General features: G+C 40.6%; 1 protein-coding gene across 6 annotated transcripts in view; it reads left to right on the forward strand.

The window, feature by feature from the left end:
• Window positions 1-24,179, forward strand: part of TUT4 (terminal uridylyl transferase 4) — a 73,807-nt gene that overhangs the window by 11,646 nt on the left and 37,982 nt on the right. For 5 of the 6 annotated variants that reach the window (XM_026651792.2, XM_026651794.2, XM_026651791.2 and 2 more), the window contains 7 exons: window positions 904-1,067; window positions 2,460-2,576; window positions 6,468-6,645; window positions 10,676-10,764; window positions 15,332-15,383; window positions 20,939-21,008; window positions 23,530-23,656. In XM_026651792.2, coding sequence (XP_026507577.1) covers window positions 904-1,067; window positions 2,460-2,576; window positions 6,468-6,645; window positions 10,676-10,764; window positions 15,332-15,383; window positions 20,939-21,008; window positions 23,530-23,656 — 797 coding nt within the window. Of the gene's footprint in view, window positions 1-236; window positions 584-903; window positions 1,068-2,459; window positions 2,577-6,467; window positions 6,646-10,675; window positions 10,765-15,331; window positions 15,384-20,938; window positions 21,009-23,529; window positions 23,657-24,179 lie in introns of those variants that run through there. The other variant, XM_024195029.3, reaches the window with a different exon arrangement.

Raw genomic sequence — 24,179 nt, forward strand, 5'->3', positions numbered from 1 at the left:
TACTCTTGTAAGATCTAGTAAGAATAGTGTACACTGTAGATGGTTGTGTACATTTACAAACTATGTGCAGATTTTAGTCTTCAGGAGGGATTGTAATTTCAAAATCTTATATATTTATAAATGACAACATTCCAATGCAGCATGGTTGCTGTGAACAGCCATAGAATGCTAAGGTGTCACAGAACATAAGTATGTTCTTAACATCATGCTGACTTAGTAAGTGGGTGCAATTGAACTGTCTAGATAGTAGCTTTGGAAAACATTTTTCTGTGAATTTATTTAAAGTAGCTTTCTGGTAGTTTTCTTGACTAAACATGCAGTGTAACAATTTAAATCTTATTATTTGTATTCTCATGGCACATCACAGTCCTATTATGCCACATGCTGTATGTACTCATAACAAAAAGATGATCCCTGCCCCAAAGAGCTTACCTCCTACAACATAGTCTTTGCACAAAACTCTTACACAGCGCTGATATCTTACATTTTTTCTCTTCTTTGATAGAGCACTTATATTAAAAAACTTGGCTCTTTAGTCTCGCTTAAGGGTGGTAAACAAACAACCGTAATGCATCATTGGAAGGTATGGTATCTTAAGACCATTGAAGAGATTCTTATGTAGTCTTTTCTCCGTAGAGACACAAGGTTACACTTATGTTGTTGTTGATGATATTTTCCATTTGATTCCCATTGAAGTCATTGGGAACCATGTAACTAAAGCCCTGTGTGATGCTATTTAAAAAGTACCAGTGAATGTTCTCATGTTTAGCCCACAGAGTTGACTCCTGCATGAAAGCACCTACAGACGACCTTATATTGTTTATAATGCTTACCTCTTCCTCCTCCCCATTTTTAAAAAGTTATTCTGGAAAACAATAATTAAGTGCCAACTTCTTTCTCCAGGCAAAATGAAGAATCCTGAATCAGCTAAAGAACATAATTTGGAGGCTGAGTATTTAGAAAACACTGCTGTAATTGATGAGTCTACTCTGACAGCAGAACAGCAGCTAGGCTTGAAACAAGCAGAAGAGCGACTGGAAAGAGATTATATCTCCCGACTAGAAAAAGTAGGTTGTGATATTCTTGTTCCTTTTTGCTTGTTCAGGGCGAAGGAAAATTCAGTGTATTCTGTAGCTCTGGTAAAGAGCCTTTTTAGCCCCATGCCAATGAGTCTTCACATCATGGTCACCATACTTTTGTTTGGATGGGACTTCTTTTTGACCCTATTGCCACTATTCCTTCTTTATTTAGAATGGTTCTTTTGGGTGACATAAGACACTGCCCACTACAGCTGACTGCTTCCTCAGTATTGCTGACCTGGAGAGCGAGAAACATTGACTGAAAATTGAACATAGATCTCCCATATGGCATATGTAGAGCATTTACCAGCGTTTTTAGTTTAATAGATCTAAAGGATCCACTGCTTATCTATCTTAGGTGTTTATAGAATATCACTTGTCCTAGTACTGTAAATAATGAATGCCAAACTTCCCCATACATTTCTATCCCAGAAAACCTTCCCCAAAACACCCCCTTTAAACTGGTCTAAAGCAATACCCAAATCAGTATATGGGTATTTAAGAAAACAAAAAGATTCCTTCTGCTTTTGAAGTGTACTCAGAAGATTTTTTGGTCTGCCTCAGTATTGAGGAAATCCTTCACCCTCCTCCAAAACTAATCAAATAAGCCCCAGCAGATTGATATTTGACTTCATCTTGTTAGGTTTCTTCCTCAAACAAATGAAATAAAGGCTCAGAATATTATATTGATAAAAGCAAAATGGCCACATTATTTTACACTGACATTTTAATCAGAAAATATTGAGTATTCAGAAAATATCAAGTTTTTGTGAAACCACAAAAGACCAAATTCAGCAAGAACAAATAGTGTTTTAAAATGAATGTTTCCTGTGCATTAATCCCCATACTATTTTAATAGCTGACATTTCCAAAATGCTTTGTGGATTTATCAAATATAAACATGTTCGAATGGAGGGAGGATGGTAATACATACTTTTTAAAATTACAAAAGATGGCAGAAAAAGGGAGTACATGTGTAGGCTGACACTATAGTGAATATATCCCTTCTTGTCGATGTGGAAAAAGACATTGGGAGGATTGGTGATGAGATTTTACAGATCCTTACATTTAAAGAGCTTGAACAAGAGAGTGATCCTGAGCTAAGGGTTGGAAGACAGAAACTTGTGAGTCTTACTCCTGGCTCTGACACTAACATGTTATGTGGCCTTGGGCAAGTCACTTTCACGTCATGTCCAGTGGGGATAATCCAACCCACAGAGGTCTTGTGAAGTTTCATTAATTAATATTTGTAAAATACTTTGACCTAAAAGGTGCTGTATAAATGCTAAGTACTGTTTATTATTGACACAATTTGTCATGGACTACTGACAGAAGTATGTAAGTCTCTTTTTTAAAAAAATGTTGGCCTCTTTATTTCAGCGCTCCCCAGAATATGCCAACTGCCAGTATCTATGCAAACTCTGCTTGGTTCACATTGAAAATATCCAGGGAGCTCACAAGCACATTAAAGAAAAACGCCATAAGAAAAATATAATGGTAAGTTAATTAATGAAGACTTTGAGTCTGTGGTGAAATACACACATTTTGTTTTATAGTAAGAATTTCAGGTTACTTTTTTGATAACATATTCTGTGAATCTGATAAATCAAAACTAAAAAAAAAATTAATTGTTTTTGTGAGATTAGTGCTGGCTAAGTATTTTGTAACTGAATCTATTTCAGGTTATTAATCTTTTTATAATGTACTTTACAGTATGTAATACTGTTTATGTTGTAACCAGGATTCTCTATATAATATAACATTTCCTTTGAACTAGAAAATACAGAATGTGGAATACCTGACCCACAAACCTATCCAGGTGACTCAGAAAGTGTCTAGTTCACCCTCTGATACTTGGAGCTAAAATTTTTGATAAAGTTCACTCTTAGAAGTACTACCTATAAAAAACAGAACTTCTGTGGGGTACATTGCCATGTTAGCCAGTTGGTGTGGCCCATTAGAATGTTGCATATAAAAATAGTAATAATTTTTTCAGAAGCAATCATTTTTTCTATACTCCTGGGAGAATTCTGCAACAAAAAATTAAAAATTATGTGCATAATATATTAAAATTATGCAAAATTCGGTATATTTTGTCTGTCAAAATAACACAATATAAACACACCAGTTTCAATTATTTTTGGTCATTTATTTCAAAATACTTGTCAGCAAATATGTCTGTAACAACACAGACAACAAAAAAGATTCAGGAAATGTTTTTGTTTCTTGACAAATAGATGCCTTATTAGGCATATTAATACAGAACTCTGAGTAATAATTCATTTAAACTACAATAGAGAACTGTATTTCCCGCACCCCTGAGAAGCAGTGCAAAGGCTTGTGGGATTCAGGGATAATGGAGGAGCTGAGGGAGAGGGAAGTAAATTGCTGGGAAGGAGCCTGGGTGTGAACTTGGAGGGTTGTTGGGTATGAATGGGAAAAGTATGGAACAGATTTTTTGGGGGGTGGGGAAGGGATTGTTAGGGAGCTTCCCCCATGCAGACGCTGGCTGATCCCTAGCCTCTCCCATTCAGTCAGGAACATCTGCCCCGTCTCTGTGTTCCTGTGCCCCCATGTGTTCTTGCACCCCCTGTCCTCGTCCCTCCACCCCCACTCAGACACCCACTCCCCCATCCCCATGTGACCCTGCACCCCCTCCGCCATCCCTATGTGACTCTGTACCCCCTCCCCGTCCCATGTGTCTCTATGCCCCCACCCAGCCACTCCCCTGTCCCTATGTAGTTCTGAACCCCCTCCCCCATAACCATGTGGCCCTGCACCTCCCTCCCCCTGTGGCCCTCTGCCTCCACTCCCATTCAGCCCCTGCCCCAGTCTGTCCTCCCCCACTAGCCCTTATGAGCCCCTGACTGCCCCCCCCCGGCCGCCCACGCTCTGTGTCCTCATAGCCCCGTCTCCTGACCTGGCCTGACTGGCACTGTGAAGAAGGCAGGCTCTTTCTCTTGCCTCGCTGGCCGGGCGCTGCTGCTGTGGTCTATCGCCACAGCACCCTCTGGTGGGCAAAAGGCGGAACTGCAGCAACATTTCGTCAGAAGCTTTTTTCTGTGCAAAAAATTAAAAATATATGTGGGTCATTAATTATGGGCACGCGCAGTAGTGCAGAATTCCCCCAGGAGTAATTTCTAAGATGTCTATCTCTGTAATATCTAAATGCCATAACATTTTTAGAAAGGTCTTCATTAATTCTTCAAGAGAAGGAACCTGTTCTTCCCTTGTCACCATTTACTTTTAAGCCAATCCTTTATGAGTAGATGGATATAGGTGTTTTTCTCTAGGAGCAGGTTGCTGGGAACATTCTGAAGTTTTAGCTGTTGGAGCAAATACCTGATGAAGAGTTCTGCATTGTAGTCTGAAGGTTGCAAGATTTGGCCATACCCTAATCTCCAGTGGTAGCATATTCCACAGTTGAGAGCACTCTATTGAGACTATTGAGAATGCTCTTCTTCAGCTTATAATTCATATCAGGATTCCATCACTCATGACGTCTCTATTGAATATAAATGACTTGGGGAGCTGCACAGAATGGGGAAGTCCTTGAGATAGATTGGTTCTACCCTATTTAGGTCTTTAATGATAAGGACTGGGATCTTGGACTTCTCAGAACTGAACTGGCAGCCTATGTATGGCACAAGTTTTGGTATGATGTGCTCTCATTGGTCTGCTTCACTTAATAGGTGGTTTTTGTGTGCTGAATTATCTCTGGTTTGTGGGTTGGCTTCTGGGTCAGACTAAGGTATAGTGTGTTGTAATAATCCAGTCTTGAAGTGACAAAATCACAGATCCCTATAGTTAGTTCTGCATTTCAGACCAAAGGGCATGATCTAGCCAGGAGATGTGAAATAAGGTGTTTTTGGCCACTGTTGCTACATTGGTATATCTGAATAGTCAGGGTGGGAGGGTGAGATGTGGATACTTCTAATTAATGGGTGAAAAGCTGGGTTTGATCTGTGCCATTTGTTGTTCACTGTAATTTTAATTTATAGCGTAAGCCCAGATTCACAATGATGGGTGCAAAATACACTTTTAAATGGTATTTTGTAAAATATGCCCCTCCATTCCCATCCAGTGGGTCTAAGACTCAGTTGAAGCCCTAAAAATATCATGTGTTTCTAATTTTATACATCTAAGTATACACTCTTTTATATATTATATGTTATAATACACCTCTACCTCGATATAACGCTATCCTCGGGAGCCAAAAAAATCTTACTGCGTTATAGGTGAAACCGCGTTATATTGAACTTGCTTTGATCCACCGGAGTGCGCAGCCCTGCCCCCCTGGAGCACTGCTTTACCGCATTATATCCGAATTCGTGTTATATCGGGTCGCGGTGTATTAACATTAATATTCCAGTAGTGCAAAAAGACCAATCAGGTCACATATTATAAAACGTATGAGAGCTGAGGTTAGATACATTTACCTTAATGAGTGACTAAACTAGCTTACCAATAGCAGCTTCTGCACCAAAAAACCCCCAGACAAACAAAAAACAGACCCCACAGAAAAACAAACCCAACAGTGACAAAATAAATAATTTAAAAAAATCTTGCAAAATTTGTATTATTTTTGTTGTCATGTTTTAATTTTTAAAATAAGGAAATCAAAATAGAGCTAACTTGATAAATAAACTTGAACTGTGTACATATAAGTGTGGAGATCTGGTCAACACTTTTATTATGGTGCTGTGTTCTGCGGATGCATAACAGGTTGTTAGTCACTTATTCAAAAACTATGCTATTAATTAAGATGTTTCCATGGTGAGTCATACAATTTCAATTAATCAGTGAATTTCAGAACCAAGTAGTGGTCACTGCTGATTCCAGGTGATCTGAGATTTATTAGGTTTTAATGCTCCTAAAGTAGTTATCTCCAATAAATGAAGTTAATTATTATAATCCAATTGATTAAAACTAGCACTTGATGAGAGTAACTGGTTGGGCTGTAGTGAGAGGAGAACAAGCTCCTTATATTTAATTGGGAGTCAGGGGAAACTGTTTGCCTCACTGGAGTCCTGCACATGGGCTCTCCGTTCAGTCAGTAGTGTTTATTGTGCAAGAAAAAAAATACAGCTTCTTTCATGTCTTTGGATAAACTCTGTTTCAGAGCTCTCAGCCATGCAAATGTAATTCAGGGAACATAACCCTTCAGATTTCTTCCTTGGCTGTTGGCCCTGCAAGAACCTGTTCCTTTTCTAACATGGAGCATCTAGTGTCATTTCCATGAGCCCAGTTGTCATATATGCCAATTGGCTGTGCAGAGTTTGAATCCTGTGGAAATGTGCTGGTCAGAGCACCATATAAAGCAAACCCTCAAGTTAAAAATAATATAATCAAGTACAATTATCCTCTTATCATCCAAAAATTCTCCAGGAAAAACAGGAAGAAAATGAGCTGCGTGGCCTCCCACCTTCCTCCCCTGCACAGGTGGCTGCTTTGACTTTTACACTCATGGAGGCAGCAAATGAACAAGGCATATCAGATGATGACTTCAGAATCCGCCAAGAAATTGTAAACGAGATGGAGAAGATTATTCAACAGCCCTTACCAGGTATGCATGATGTCCCTCATTTTCTTTAAATGCAAGACATTCTCTTAATTTATTCTAACAATTATAAGTTAAATCTTGCTCTCTTCATCAGTGTGGAATAGTTAATTTTGTTTGAAATATCTTTATTATATCTTTAGAAGTATCAGAAATGTCAAGTCTTACCTTCCCTGGTTTTGTTAGCCGGCTTGTTTGAGGTCTCAAAGAGATTTAGCTCCCAGTTGCACAAACTCTTACATATGTGCTTAACTTTACACAAGCGTTTTTAGGATCAAAGTACCAGTCCTTAATCGTAGTGGTGGGGCTATAACAAAAATCTTTCTTCTTACAAGTATTTGTAATGCATTTAAATTAAATAGATGTAAACAAAACAAAGAATTTTAAACAGTGTAACTAAATGTCACTTCCCTTCTCAATTAAGTAAGTTTTACTTTTTCTCTACCAGTTCTCCAGTTGTCTGTGGAATCTGTCAGGATAGACAAGACTTGAATTAATAAAGTTTAAAAAAAATTAAAAAGAAACAGCAAAAAAAAATACTCAACCCCAATAGTTTTATTTATAGGTCACCCTTGATACATAGGTGCAACATAGACTACAAGTCCCCATATGCATTATTTTACTGAAAGTGGAGGTCTCTTAAATCCAGAAGGAGCATAGCTCTCACAGGCCTCTCCATGTTAAATATGAGGGCAATGGGTCCTCAACTGAGCAAAATTGCTTGCAGAAGTTGATAATTTTGTTTAAATCTGAGTATCTAAATTCCAAATGTTATTTCATACTGTTCGTGCTCTCTTTTTAATGCCATTGGCAGTTTAGAAGTTCAATGGTGAGTGACCCTCACCAATGCAGTAACGACATAAACTAGTTTGACTGAATTTGTAAACAACCTGGGGGTTAGTAAAGAACCAGGGTGGCACGTCTGTTAGTGGAAAAGATTGTGTGCAGTCAGTGACATTTCAGTCTCAGTGATCTCTTTAAATAATTATACCTGGTAGATGTATGTTTCTAGTGGGATTAACTACGGCCTTAAGTTTGTTTTCTTTGGACTTTCAGTGATTTGAGTATTATTGCACGTGCCAAATATGAACCATGCATTGCAAAGGCCTGTGGTGGTTATGGATAGTAACATCAGAATTTTGAAAATTATCAAGAAAGTTTCTGTTTAACATTCACTGTGGGCCCGATATTCAGAAGTGCTGATGACCCACAAATCCCACTGAAGTCAATGGGAGCTGCAGGTGCTGATCACCTTTTAAAATCAGGCCATATATGCTTTGTAGACAAAATGTAAATCCCATTTAAATTAATAGACTAGATAACATTGTTGCTTTTTTTTTTTTTTTACAGTATTACTTATTGATGAAAGTATTTTTGTCTTGTTCATTTCATCAAAACCTTCCATATATAATTTTTTTATTTTGCCCTCATTGCTTCTCTTCTCCTTCTCTTACAGCTCTGGAGGTCTGTTATGGCTTCCAAGAAACACCTGAATGCCTTTATTGTTCTTAACAGCTATGCACACTGTCTCTGCTGTGTCAGCCAAAATACTTACATAATACCTCTCTGTAGATTCAGTATCAGCTTCACCCATCCTTCTCCTCTTGCTTTATTTTGCTCATATATTTTGTAAACTCTTTATTTTGATCACATATTTTGTAAATCTTCATACATTAGCCATCCCTCATGTTACGTCACTAACAAAATATTTAACTTTCAAATCCAATTTATGTATGTCCCTATAATTTATATTGTTGATTTTATTTTCCTTCTTTGCTTTAACTTCTTATCTCCTATGATGCTAATTGATAGATTCAAAACAAGAGAGCAGATATTTGAAGCTAGACAAATGTATCAACATTATGTTAGCAATAGTTGAATTATCAGAGAAGCTGCAGTGAATGAGGTATTGGTCTTTCATTGGCAGACAATAGCTTTTCTAGCAGATTTCATTTATATCAAAACTGCCTAGAAATTAATATGTTATCTTTTTTTGTTTGATAAATAGCTACTTTTTCCCCCCTTCTCAATAAAAGTGTAGTAATAATTAAGACTTTTTTGTTCATTTTAGGGGTAATGATCTCTTATGCTTCTTAAACATACGCTATGCATATTAACTAAAATATGATGGTAAATAGAGAAAATGATACTAGTAATGGAAGACAATTTGTTGTGCTCCTTTTTAAAAACTGGTTTCTGGATTTTAATTTTATCAAATGCTGACTAAAATTTTTATCCAGTAACAGTCCAGGAACAATTGAACATTCTGGCTTGTTTTGTTCACAAGAGTCCACCATAAAAAAAAGTCAACTCCCCTCTTACAGGGATGCATGAAAAATGATGACTTTGACAATTTTAGCTCCCTGGTTAACATACACAAGACTATTCCACAGGGTCTCATTACTTCTGGTCAGTGGAATGTTCTGTATATATGTGGAAAACAGTTTCTACCAAGCCATGATTTCTCCTGAGAATCTGTAGATTCTTTGGTTTGATCACAGCCAGGATAAAGGCAACTAATATTGTTTTAGCAGCATGTCCTAAATTGTGTGGAGGAGGGACTACTCCCAGTTTTGTGGTTAGCCTGATTTTGTCCAATGACTACAGCACAAATATCACAGAATAATGATCTCCTACATAAAATACATCAAAATGTTTCATAAATAATTTTGTGCGATGGAATGGTATTTGCTTATGATACCATTGTCTGGCTTAGAACAGGCCTAATGTGTATTTGAACTGGTCAGAAACCATTGTAGCTCTAGAAATACAATTGTTTAAGTAGATACTGTACTTCTGTGGCTATGATGGTTTCCAGGTTGCTCAATTATGTTTTGTGTGTAAGTTTTACTGTTGAATAATGCACAGGCACTCGCTAATCTAATTATTTGGCACAGATGCCATGGTAAATACAAGGAGTAATATTTGTGGCAAAGGAGTATATCAGACAAAAGTTTTACGGCTGATTGGATGCTCAGGTGGAACAGTGCTACTTGATAACCACCTAAACTTTATTAAAAAGTATACACTAACACCATGACACTAACTGTAGTTTACAGGATAAAAAATAAATAAATTACAGCATAAAAATTTAGAGAACAATATTTTCTTTGTTGTGAGAGTGTGAAAATTGTGTTCTTTGAGTTTCCTGTTTTCTGTGATGCCACATTGGAAGTGTGGCTAGAATGAGTAACCGAGTGGGGGAGGTGATTAATCATTCATTAGGGTATAACTGCTGAGGTTAGATATAGTGTCTCAAGAAAGTTTTAAATGTCATCAGTGAGGGGATAATTTGGCCAATCATCACTTAAACCTATAATAGGGTGGCTTGCCCCTTAAGGGCTAGGAGGGCTGTAGCTAACTAATCTTGATTACAGAATGAGGCATACTTGGGTTGAATCAGGTAATTCAACCCTGAAGCAGGAAGTTGCAGTGAAGTGGGGAGAGCCCAGGAAGCTGTGATGGAGTCTGCAGAAACTGAGGAAAGCTCTCCGGGCACAAAGGCCTGGGATGATACATATACACTGCTAAAAAACCACAGACTCATGGCAACAAGTCTCAGAGCCTGGGTTAACTGACTAAGCTTGTGCTGAAACATGGTGAAGGGGGTAGGTCTCAGAGCCCTCATAGGAATGTCTATTCTGCTATTTTTTATCCCCTAGCACAAGCCAAGTCAGTTGACCCACGCTGTAAGACTTCCTGCTGGCTTTCCCTGCCCTCCCCGCCTTCCCGGTATTGATGTATGTGGAAAGATCCTTTCCAAACAGGGGAGAGACTGCCAAGGCCCCAGGCAGGAAGACCTGAGAGGAGAAAGAGAAATCTTGGGTTGTGTGGACTTATGAATGGACTTTGTTTTGGGGGTTTGAGTTTTAATAAACCTAGTCTTCAAAGAGGGCTGTTTTTGACCAAGACAAAGCCTGACGGGAAATTTTATTAGAACAGTTCAAGAGGGGAAAATGAGGCAGGCTACCCTAGGCCATGAGGGGGCGTACTGGAGGCGGCCAGCCCAGTTACAAAGCCTTTCTCTGTTTTCCAGAGTGTTCACTGAGGATGTATGGCTCCTGTCTAACTAGATTTGCTTTTAAAACCAGTGATGTTAATATTGACATAAAATTTCCCTCCAAGGTAAGTAGTATCTTGTTATAACTAAAAAGAGTCAATAACCTGCACGTTATATCTGCTCCATTGTCTTTATCTTCCACTAAGGCTAATTGTTGTAATAGCAAATAGCACATAGTTTGAACGTTATTTGGTATTTTGATATATTGTAAGTAGGGCTGTCAATTAATCGCAGTTAACTCATGTGATTAACTCAAAAAAATTAATCGTGATTAAAAAAATGAATCATGATTAATCGTGGTTTTAATTGCATTGTTAAACAATAGAATACCAATTTTAATATATTAATTTTTTTGGATGTTTTTCTACATTTTCAAATATATTAATTTGACTTGCAACACAGAATACAAAGTGTACAGTGTTCACTTTATATTATTATTTTTTATTACAAATATTTGTACTGTAAAAATGATAAAAGAAATAGTCTTTTTCAATTCACCTCATACAAGTACTGTTGTGCAATCTCTTTATCATGAAAGTGCAACTTACAAATGTAGATTTTTGTTTTGTTTTGTTACAACTGCACTCAAAAACAAAACAGTGTAAAAGTGTAGAGCCTACAAGTCCACTCAGTCTACTTCTTGTTCAGCCAATTGCTAAGACAAACAAGTTTGTTTACATTTACAGGAGATAATGCTGCCCATTTCTTATTTACAATGTCACTTGAAAGTGAGAACAGACATTCGCATGGCACTTTTGTAGCCGACATTGCAAGGTATTTATGTGCCAGATATGGTAAACATTCGTATGCTCCTTCATGCTTCGGCCACCATTCCAGAGGACATGCTTCCATGCTGATGGCACTCGTTAAAAAAAATAATGCGTTAACTAAATTTGTGACTGAACTCGGGGGAGAATTGTATGTCTCCTGCTCTATTTTACCCACATTCTGCCATATATTTCATGTTATAGCAGTCTTGGATGATGACCGAGCACATGTTGTTCGTTTTAAGAACACTTTCACTGCAGATTTCACAAAACGCAAAGAAGGTACCAATGTGAGATTTCTAAAGATAGCTACAGCACTTGACCCAAGGTTTAAGAATCTGAAGTGCCTTCCAAAATCTGAGAGGGAGGAGGTATGGAGCATGCTTTCAGAAGTCTTAAAAGAGCAACACTCTGATGTGGAAACTACAGTACCCAAACCACCAAAAAAGAAAATCAACCTTCTGCTGGTGACATCTGACTCAGATGATGAAAATGAACATGCATCGGTCCGCACGGCTTTGGATCGTTATTGAGGATAACCTGTCATCAGCATGGATGCATGTCTTCTGAAATGGTGGTTGAAGCATGAAGGGACATATGAATCTTTAGCGCATTGGGCATGTAAATATCTTGCGACGCCGGCTACAACAGTGCCGTGTGAACAGGGGCGGCTCCAGGCACCAGAACACCAAGCGCGTGCCTGGGGTGGCAAGCCGCGGAGGGCGGCCTGCTTGTCACTGTGGGGGCGGCAGTCAGGGAGCCTTCGGCGGCATGCTTGTGTGAGGTCCGCCGGTCCTGCGGCTTCGGCGGCAATTCGGCGGCGGGTACGCCGAAGCCGCGGGACTGGCGGACGTCCTGCAGGCATGCCGCCGAATCCGTGTTACCAGCAGACCTCCCGCAGGTACGCCGCCGAGAGCCGCCTGACTGCCGTGCTTGGGGCGGCAAAATACATAGAGCCGCCCCTGCGTGCGAACGCCTGTTCTCACTTTCAGGTGACATTGTAAACAAGAACCGGGCAGCTTTATCTCCTGCAAATGTAAACAAGCTTGTTTGTCTGAACGATTGGCTGAACAAGAAGTAGGATTGAGTGGACTTGTACGCTCTAAAGTTTTATATTGTTTTATTTTTGAATTAAGGTTTTTTTTGCACATAATTCTAATTTTTTGTAAGTTCAACTTTCATGATAAAGCGATTGCACTACAGTACTTGTGTTAGGTGAATTGAAAAATACTATTTGTTTTGTTTTTACAATGCAAATATTTGTAATAAAATAAATATAAAGTGAGCAATGTACACTTTGTATTGTGTGCTGTAATTGAAATCAATATATTTGAAAATGTAGAAAACAGCCAAAATATTTAAATAAATATTATTCTATTATTGTTTAACAGCGCAATTAATTGTGATTAATTTTTTTAATCGCTTGACAGCCCTAATTGTAAGCCAAATTGACAAAAGTTTTATCATTTTGCATCGTTTCAAGAAAATTACATCTACATAGTAGCTTTAATTTCATTTTTTTGCAGCTTTATGTTGGCTACTAGCCATTTTCTTTTCTATTCTACTGAATCTGCTTCTAAGCATTAGAAATTAAATGCAATTAGTTTACCCCAAATAAACTGTGTATTTTTATGTATTGGATGCCCAAATAGTAAGTGTTGAAAAGTCACTAAACACACAAACTTTATGGAAAGTTGTCTTAAAATTGCCATCACATTTCCTTTTATATTCTATTCAGCTCCTTGTTGCTGTCACATCCCAGATATCACAAATACCGAAAACTCCTCCAGAATAATGGAGCTGGCCTTTAGGAGGCTAAGGTTATTGGTGCATTTTTATAATACATGGGGTGATCATCTTTAACTTAATACAAAAGTAATGTAAGAAACAAAACACATAAGTAAAACAAAAAAACCCCCAACACTCCCAAAACATACTCAAAAACGTTACTACCATCGGCTCTTTTGTTCCTGTGAAGTTCATGACATCTGTGTTGGTACTTTGGGGTGCATATCTGAGTATTGCATTCTGAGGTGTTGCAGCCATTAGGATCAGCTGGAGCTACACTTAAAGCAAATATATGCTCAGTACCCCATGTCTGTTGTTGGTTGGGTCTCTGAGCACATAAAAATAAATTATTAACTCATTTTTGGTAAACTATTTCCAGTTCACCTTTAAAATATTGTTTTGATAAGTATATTAGGTTTCTGAAAAATAAGAGTTTTTCCATGTATAAAAATGTGTTACTTTAACAAAATTCATTAAGTAAACCAAACTTCATGCTATTTATTTATTTGACAAGCTCAAGAGCTACTCCTGAGTGCATTCTGCACCAAAAAATTAAAAATTCTGTGCCAAAAAATGAAAATGCTGCACATAATATTTTAAAATTCTGCAAGTGTTATTTGTCAAATAAATGTAGAGGCTCCAGCACGGCATTGGGGAGCACAGGCCACTGGCTGCACAGAGGTTGGAGATCACTGTGCAGCTTTTCCCCCTCCCCCTTTCCGGACATAGACTCAGTGGTGAGACTGCACCCAACCCTGACAGTGAAAGGACTGGACCTGCCCCAGAAACACCCCAGGGCCCTGCCCCTCCATGCCAGGTGCAGGAGGCAGGCTCAGCAAGGCAGGATCCAAGTATGGAGGGGCTCAGTGTGGGGGGGATCCAGGTGTGAGTTGAGAGGGTTCTGTGTGTGGCAATCTGGGTGTGGACGGCTCAGTGGGGTATCCGGGTGCGGAGGGTATCTGGATGCACAGGGACTTGGGGGTTTCTGGGTGCAATGGTAATGGAACTCTGCAGAGGGGTCCAGATGAAGGTGGTTGGGGCTCAGCGGGGGGGTGGGGTCTGGGTGTGGGGGATAGAGCTCGGCAGGGGAGTCTGGGTGTGGGTGGCTCAGTGGAGAGGTCCAGAGGCTGGGGGAGTGGGGCTCAGTGGGGTGGGAATCTGGGTGCGAGTGGTTCATTGGGGTGGTACAGGGGGAGTGGGGCTCATTGGGGGGGGTTCTGAGTGCAGGGGGCTGAGGCTCGTTGGGAGGGCCTGGGTATGAGGGGATCTGGATGCATGGGAGTTGGGCGAATGGGGTAGCAGCTCCCTGCAGCTGAGGAGCGATGAGTGCAAGAAGGGGGATGGGTGGGGGAGGAAGGAGGAGTTTGCCTAGCTTCCTGCAGCTGGGGGAGAAATCTGGGGGTGGGTCTGACCCAGCCCCGGATGCCGTGCAGGGGAAGAGGAAGTCCCATCCTCCCCAGCCCAGCAGCTGAGCTTGGCGCAGGGTAGGAGCCACCAGCCGGGTCTTCCCGAGTCCTGCCTCCTGCCCCACACTGATTTACTTCTCTGCTGGCTGTCCTGGGCACCCAAAACATACTTCTGGGGAGGGTTGCATTACCGCTCTTGTGGCTTCCCTTTGCTTCCCAGTCAGAAAGTCATTTTTCTACAGGGAAGCAAAGAAATAATTGGGGGACATAAAGTCTGCGCATGTGCAGTGGCACAGAATTCCCCCAGGAGTTAAGAGCCAACACTTACAGCTGAACATACACCATATCAGAGGATTCAGATTTCAAAAATATTCAAATTATTTTTTAATGTGTAGATGGAGCAGATGGGTTTACCAGAAGAGTTCATAGAATATAACTTAAAAGAGAAAGCTGTCTGAATTATTTATTAGCACCCATTTTCATGGAGTAGATGAACATATTTAACATTTTTCATAAATATCAGTAGATGAGTACAATGAATTATTGTAGGAAAATTTACGATAAACATTATGTATTTAAATTGTACAACTTAAATGGTGTTAAACTAATTATAATTATTCAGTTTCTGAATAAAATAACCTGTCCTAATTTTGTTTGGTCCTCATTTTTAGATGAATCACCCGGATGTTCTGATACAGGTGCTTGACATTTTAAAAAACTGTGGTGAGTTAACCGTAACTGATGCTTGCTTACGTAACTGCTTTTTGTAATAACGTTGCTGGGAAAAATACAACAAAAAGCACACAGAATATTTTAATTACAAAAAGGATAGAGATTTTATGTTTTACTGTAGCCCTTTTCAGTCAGTTTAATGCTAGTGAATGGTGCTAGACTGACACTGACTGCTTCTTGGAGCAGCTACTCCTGGAAACCACAAGGAAAGAGGCAATTCTTAGTTTAGTTCTATGTAGAGCACAGGATCTGTTCCAAGAGGTGAATATAGCTGAACTGATCAGTAATAGTGACTATAATGTAATTAAATTTAACATCTTTGTGGAGGGAAAATAGCAAAGAAGCCCTAGACAATAGCTTTTAACTTCAAGAAGGAAATTACAAGAAAAATCACAAGGGTGAAATGCCTGCAAGCCACATAGAAACTTAAAAAACACCATAAAAGAGGCTCAAATTAAATGTATACCCCAAATAAAATAATAAGAGGACCAAAAAATGCCACCATGGCTAAACAACAGAGTAAAAGAGACAGTTAGAGGAAAAAAGGCATGCTTTAAAAATTGTAAGTCAAGTCACACTGAGGAGAATAGAAAGGAGCATAAACTCTGGCAAGTCAAGTATTGAAGTATAATTAGGCAGGCCAAAAATAAATTGAAGAACAACTAGCAAAAGACACAAAAATTAACAGCAAAACATTTTTAAGTACATCAGAAGCAGGAAGCCTGCAAAACAATCAGTGGGGCCACTGGATGATCGAGGTGCTAATGGAGCACTAGAGAAAGACCAGGCTATTGTGGAGAAGCTAAATGAATTCTTTGCATCAGTCTTCACTGCAGAGGATGTGAGGGAGATTCCCACACCTTAGCCATTCTTTTTAGGTGACAGATTTGAAGAACTGTCCTGGATTGGGGTGTCAGTAGGGGAGGTTTTGGAACAAATTGATAAATTAAAAGTGGTAGGCAACCTATGGCACACGTGCCTAAGGCAGCACGCGAGCTGATTTTCAGTGGCACTCACACTGCCTGGGTCCTGGCCACCGGTCCGGAGGGCTCTGCATTTTAATTTAATTTTAAATGAAGCTTCTTAAAAATTTTAAAAACCTTATTTACTTTAGATACAACAATAGTTTAGTTATATATTATAGACTTATAGAAAGAGACCTTCTAAAAACGTTAAAATGTATTACTGGCATGCGAAACCTTAAATTAAAGCGAATAAATGAAGACTCGGCACATCACTTCTGAAAGGTTGCCGACCCCTGAATTAAACAGTAATAAGTCATCAGGACCAGATAGTATTCAACCAAGAGTTCTGAAGGAACTCAAATATGAAATTGCAGGACTACTATCAGTGGTATGTAACCTATCATTTAAATTAGCTTCTGTACCAGATAACTGGAGGATAGCTAATGTGACACGTTTTTTAAAAGGCCCCAGAGGTGATCCTGGCAATTACAGGCCAGTAAGCCTAACTTCAGTATCAAGCAAATTGGTTGAAACTATGGTAAAGAACAGAATAACCAGATACATAGGTGAACACAATTTGTTGGAGAAGAGTCTGCATGGCTTTTGTAAAGGGAAATCATGCTTCACCAATCTATTAGAATTCTTTGACGGGGTCAACAAATATGTGAACAAGGGTGATCAAGTGGATATAGTGTACTTGGACTTTCAGAAAGCCTTTGACAAGGCCGCACACCAAATGCTCTTAAGCAAAGTAAGCAGTCATGGGACAAGATGAGGGGATCCTCTCCTGGATCAATAACTGGTTAAAAGATAGGAAACAAAGGGTAGAAATACTTGGTCAATTTTCAGAATTGAGAGAGGTAAATAGTAGGATCATCCAGAGGTCTGTACTGGGACCAGTGCTGTTCAACATATTCACAAATGATATGTAAAAAGGGGTAAACAGTGAGTTGGCAAAGTTTGGCGATGATACAAAATTACTCAAGATAGTTACGTCCAAAGCAGACCGCGAAGAGTTAAAAAGAGATCTCAGAAGAGTCTCAGGTGGTCGTGAGATCATTATAGGCAGCCATGGTGCGTTTGATATGTCCACAAGGCCAATGGCCAGGGTTGTCACAATGAGATGGGCCTCATGGTTCCAAGCACTGGGCAAGGTATCGTGCAAAGTACAGGCTATTGTAGAGGACCTGTCCTTTGAGGGATTGGAGCTCATCAGCCAGAGAACAGACTAAAGCCTACACTCTCTCAGTGCCTTAAGGGACACTGGGAATCTACACACTGGCTCTCTATAGAAGACTATACAAGCATCAGTCCCAGCAAAGAGACGACTGCTTCTTACATCTGGAGTTGACAGAGTAGCAACACAGACAGAAGCCCAGATGCTTCAGGAGATTCCCATCTTGCCCCTCCTCGGCAAGCCTCTCGGAGGTAGTAGTTTTAACAGGAGTGTCGAATCATACCTAAAGCCAATCCAGAGCCTTCTCCCACTTTCAGGAACCATCTTGCTGCTTTTCCCAGGCCTATGTGGCTATCACAGCTTACAATGGGCATTAGTCATCATTGCCCAAAGCTACCCTATATACTTCCACTCTTACCCCACCCTGCTCTCTTCCTTATACATTTGCAGGGGTCCTTCTCACAAGAGCCTGTTATAAACAGAAATGGCCTCATTGCTTTGTCTAGGAGGCAAAGAAGAGATACTACACCCAATATTTCCTTATCCCAAAGAAGAAAGGTGGTTTTTGTCCTATCATAGGCCTGCAGAGACTGAATGTGTATATACACCACCTCAGATTCCGGATGGTAATGCTTGTGTACATCTCTCAAGACTGATGAGTGTTTCTTGATGTCCAGGATATGTACTTGCACATAGCCATCCATCCGTCTTATTGGGAGTACCTAAGATTCATGGTGGGCCCACTCATTACTAGTATGAGGTACTGCCATTTGGACTCCATGGAACCAAGAGTCTTTATGAAGTGCCTAGTGATAGTTGCGGCACATCTCAGCAGGAAGGGCATTCATATCTACTCTTACCTGGACAACTGGCTGAAGCAGTGCAGATCCCAGAAGGAGATGGCAGCAAGCCTGGAATTGACACTCTGTTCTCTCAGTTATAAATAAATATATGGTGATATACCTATCTCCTAGAGCTGGAAGGGACCCTGAAATGTCATTGAGTCCAGCCCCCTGCCTTCACTAGCAGGACCAAGTACTGATTTTTCCCCAGATCCCTAAGTGGCCCCCTGAAGGATTGAACTCACAACCCTGGGTTTAGCAGGCCAATGCTCAAACCACTGAGCTATCCCTCCCCCACTCTTGGTACACTCCAAAAAAAATCATCTTACCATATTGCAGGCGATAGAGTGCAAAAGAGCCATAATTGGCTCCAGATTTCAGTGCAGTCACTAGTGGTTGGGATAGAATCAAACCTGCCTATGATGAGTCAGATATGTCTGGGGTGCTAGGCCATATATCAGTATGGATGTATGTGATGGCACTTGCCAGACTTCATCTCTGGCCATTCCAACTCTGGCTCACACCGGTCTGTTCCCTGACAAAACACCTGATGTATGAGAAGATCATGATTCCATCTCACATCATCACAGAACTCAGATGGTGGAAGGAACCCACAAATGTGTGCAGTGGGTTCCCTCCCCTACAAGGACTCTAATCACAGATGTGTCAGGAACAGACTTGGGGAGCCCACCCAGACCATCTAAAGATGCAAGGGACTTGGTCCCTAGAAAATACAGTGTTTCACATCAATGTCCTGGAGCTCAGAGCCATCACACTAACCTGTATGCCCTTCCTACCTGTTTTACAAAACTCCATAGTGCAGATTGTGATGGACAACATGTCAACAATGCTCTATATAAACAAGTAAGGTGGTGCACACTTGTTCCTCCTAGTTCTAGAAACTATGAAGCTCTGAACATGGTGCCACGATCACGGGATAACCCCAATGGTTCTTCATCTCCTAGGAGTCAGCAACAACCTGGCAGTCAGTCTGTTACCACACATGAGTGTACATTGAGGAAGTCCATCATAAAGCCGATATTCTTGCATTGGGGGAACCATCTGATAGGCCTGCTTGCCCCGTGTCAATGCAAAGAGCCAGAACTTTTGTTCCAAAAGAGTTGTGAACCTGAGGTAGTTACTGGATGTCTTCCTTCTGCAAGGATCTCATGGCGTTCTGTATGCATTTTCACTAATTTCCCCTCATCCCCAGGGTAACTTCCAAAATCAAGAGACAAAGCCACGATTAGTCTAATATTCTGCACTAGCAAGTTTTGGCTGACAGAACTATACACATGTCCATTCAGCCACTGATCTAGCTCCCAGACTGCCCAAAAGTGATCTCACAGCACCACAGCCAGATACTCCACCCAGACCGGAAGTCACTGCAACTGACAGTGTGTCTGTTTGCTGGCTGACTACCATAGATAGACTGTCCCCTCCAGGTCCAGGAAGTGCTGATAGAGAGCAGGAAAACATAAACCAGAAATATATGTTCTTCCAAATGGAAGATGTTCTCAATATGGGCAGCTCAAGAGGTTCTGGACCTGATCCAGGCCTTAATACCAAAGACTCTCAACTACCTATCGCACTTAAAACAGGCTGGCCTTTTGTTCAGTTCTGTTAAGGGCCATCTTGCAGCAGTTTCGGCTTACCATACCATATGCCTCGAAAGTCATGCCCCCCGTCCTCCCCCAACCTGATGGTATCAAAGTTCCTCAAAGGGCTATTCCATTCTTACTCACTGATCAGAGAGTTAGCCAGGTTAGATACACCTAGACATATTAGACTCATTTCAATAGAGCTTAAGCAGCCTGTGCTGCCTGTTTGAAGTATGTCCAATTTCCAGAATTTGTAGGGCAGCTATGTGGAGCTCTACACAGTCTACACATTTCCAAGACACTGTTCTTCGGTAGAGGTTCCAACATTGGATGCTCATTTTCACAGGCCTGTTCTGCAATTATTGTTTAAGTAAGACTTCTCTGATCCACTTCCAAGCAAACAGGTAACTGCTTGTTTGTCACCAAGAGTGGAATCCATGTGTACCATCACTCAAAGAAGAAAGAACAATTACTTACCTTACAATAACTGTGGTTCTTAACGATGTGTTGTCCATTTGGATTTCATGCTCCAACCTCCTTTCCCGCTACTGTAGAGTCCTACTCCTTTGGGGTTCTGTATTGGCAAAGGAACTGAGGGATTTGTAGGCTTCCTTAGCCCTTTATGCCATTGGGTGAGGGGATGGGAGGATATTGAAGGGGCAGATGCAGCCCCAGTGGACATTGCTGGGCAAAAAAGAATCTGATGCATGAGGAGCATGTGCACCAAGAATGTAGTCCATGTGAACAATACGTTTTGAAGAACCATAGTTACTGTAACCTTTCCTCCTTACTGAATGTACTGTAGTGGTGGTGAGAATCCAAAATGATCAGAAAATATTTAGACATATGGCACCTGCAACTTAGATTCAAATTAAGTACATTTAGCAGCTAAAAGAAACAATTAGGGAGAGCTATGTAAGACTTTTATATCTAAAATTTTTGTCTTCTCTTCCTTGTTTAGCTTTTTACTCAGATGTGGAGTCAGATTTCCATGCCAAAGTTCCTGTTGTCTTTTGCAAAGATGTTAAAAGGTTTGTTTAAAAGTTCAAAAGGATCCTTAACAATATATCAGCGTTTATTCTGCTTATTCATACCTCCTGGCAGCTGGTTGCTTGCACTCCCAGCAATAAACGTCAATGTAATATTCATGCTAACAGTGGAAAGGATAGCCCAGAAAGAGAGGTTGGCTTCATCCTCTCACTTGGACTAGCCCTGATTCACCGAGGACACCAGTTGGGAGAGTCTGGTCATGTCCTTTCTGGATGAAGTTAAATAAGGAAAAGGGAAAGTCATTCCCAGGGGATACTTAAAATTTATACCAACCATTTAATCCAAGGATCTCAAAGCATTTCACAAATTTAAGCCTCACTACCCACATGAGAGGCTGAAAAGGGGAGATGGGCAGATAACTTCATCAACCACTGAAATGCAGCCACCTGAATGAAATTTAGCTGCTGTTTAATGGTGTACAGCACCACTATATGACAGTTTAGGATAGGAGGTATTTAGTTGAAACCAGGAGAGCCCATGGCTACTCTTTGGGGCAGGAACTATTGCTTCCTATGTGTGTGGATGTTGCTAGCACATTATAGGAACCAACAGAATGTAAATAATAATAATTTAGGGAGGCAGAATGAAGTTTCTTGAGAGAAGATTTAGCTGGTACATCCCAGCTGTTACATTAAAAAATAAACACATAGCATAGATCTTAAACGAGTGGGTTGGCTCTGGTTTTTGTATTTAATCTGAAAAAGTCAAGGCCCTTTTACCTTTTTGGTAAAAATAAATAAATACAGTAACTCCTCACTTAAAGTTGTCCCGGTTAACGTTGTTTCGTTGCTGATCAATTAGGGGGAGGGATAGCTCAGTGGTTTGAGCATTGGCCTACTAAACCTAGGGTTGTGAGTTCAGTCCTTGAGGGGACCACTTAGGGATCTGGGGCAAAATCAGTACTTGGTCCTGCTAGTGAAGACGGGGCTGGACTCGATGACCTTTCGGGGTCCCTTCCAGCTCTATGAGATAGGTATATCCCCATATGTTGGGAACATGCTCGTTTAAAGTTGTGCAATGCTCCCCTCTAACGTCGTTTGGCAGCTACTTGCTTTGTCCACTGCTTGTAGGAAGAGCAGCCCGGTGCACCTAGCTGGTGGGGGCCTGTAACCAGGGTGGACCGGCAGCCCCCTATCAGCTCCCCAGTTCCCTGTGCTGCAGCCGCCCAGCAGGCTAGCAATTGCCAGCAGTTCAGCTGTCCCTCCCCCCCACTGCTATGTGCTGCTCCCAGAGACTCCTGCTTACTGTGTAGGGGGGGAAGAGGGGGCTAATGTCAGGGTGTCTGCTCCTGCACCCCGCTTACCTCTTCTCCAGAGAGAGACATAGAGAGCTTGGGGCAGCAGCTGCTGTCTCAACTTCCTGATCCACTTAAAAAAACAACGCATGTAAGAGTGGGTCAGCTTACTTAAATGGGCAAATGTGCATTTCTCTCTCTCTCCCACACACAAGGTGTGTGTCTGTCTCTGTCTGCTATGCTGTCTCCCCTCCCTCGTGTTCGTGCTGCCTTGTGTGAGAGGCTACATTAACAACGTGTTAACCCTTGAGGGCTTAGCCAAGTGCTAGTTCATCATTTAGCAGCAAGGCATTCCCTGGGAAATATCCCTTCCTCTTCCACCCTCTAACTTCACCACCTCAACCAAACTTCACAGTCATCATAGCTGTGAACAGTATTAAATTGTTTTGTTTAAAACGTATACTGTGTGTATATCTATATAATATATATTTTTTTGTCTGGTGAAAAAAATTTCCCTGGAACATAACCCCCCCTATTTACATTAATTCTTATGGGGCAATTGGATTCGCTTAACATCGTTTCGCTTAAAGTCGCATTTTTCAGGAACATAACTACAACGTTAAGCGAGGAGTTACTGTATTATCTGAGAGAGAAGATAAATCAAGATAATACAAAGAGAAACCAAAAAAGTGAACTTCAAAGATGATAATCAAGGCCCTCGTTTACCATATATTTTATATTTAAAATACTAGCTTTTCCAAGTTTCCTTTGGTTTGGCACTCCTCCCGCTTCTACAGATTCACTTCCTCCACAAGGGCAACGAATACTAACCCATCTCAGTCAAATGTCCACTTTGTACCCAATATTATTTAATGTCGAGTGAACGATGGGGAAGGAAATAGGAGGAGGGGATAAGATATTAATCTCCATTTTGCATATGTGGAAACACACAGGAAGTTTAAGTGACTTGCATAAGGTTACAGTTAATCAGGGGCAGAGTTGAGCATAGAAAAAAAATTATCAATGACATTTTTCATTGTTATAGCTGGAAGGGATTTTTGTGAGTTCCAAATCCAACTCCTGCAGTAATGAAAATCTACCTCAGTTTGATAGGTATCATGTTGCTTGCTAAAATGGTCACTTTCATTCATGAGAGGTGTTCTGGTATTTGCTTTCAATATGCTGGGAGTGGCAATCTGTCAAACTTCGCTTACTTGGAGTTAAAATTATGAACTTAAACTGGTTTCTTATTTCTCTCTTAATGACAGTGGTTTAACTTGTAAAGTGAGTGCTAGAAATGACGTGGCCTGTCTTACAACTGACTTGCTGGCTGCACTTGGCAAACTGGAACCTGTCCTTGCTCCCTTGGTGTTGGCTTTCCGCTACTGGGCTAGAGTAAGTTAATACAAATAAAGACCGCTTAAACATGTCTGTTCTCCCCTTGAGGCTTGCACATAAAGTATAATACAGCAACAAATGTGTTATGGGAATAAACTTCCTGTGACACAGACACCAGCATGTAATTTATAATACAGTAGTATCAAAGTTTCTTATGAAATTTTTCTTTTTCCACTAAATCAAAATGTATTATAGTCAAGCATACCATCCATCTCTCCTGTGTCCCCAAATTCTTCAGCATTTATATCCCACAGTTACAGAAAGAAATGTTAGGATAGGGAGAGAGGAATGAAGAGGTATGGGAAGGGTGAAAAATATTTTCTTCTGAGACTTAAGGCAGAGCCTTATTTGAGGCTGAGGTGGAGAGCTGATAGGAGGAGCTGCAGAGAAGGAGGCTCTCTTTCATCAACAGGGACAAGATTATGTTGAAGGAAAAGAGGGAGTAGATAGGTGCAAGATGAGTAGAGGGAATACAAAGACAAAGTCCATGAAGTAGGCTACAGTAAGCTTAAGGAGGGTA

Source organism: Terrapene carolina, unplaced genomic scaffold (genome assembly GCF_002925995.2).
Source record: "Terrapene carolina triunguis isolate 2854851 unplaced genomic scaffold, T_m_triunguis-2.0 Scaffold103, whole genome shotgun sequence".
Lineage (NCBI taxonomy): Eukaryota > Metazoa > Chordata > Testudines > Emydidae > Terrapene > Terrapene triunguis.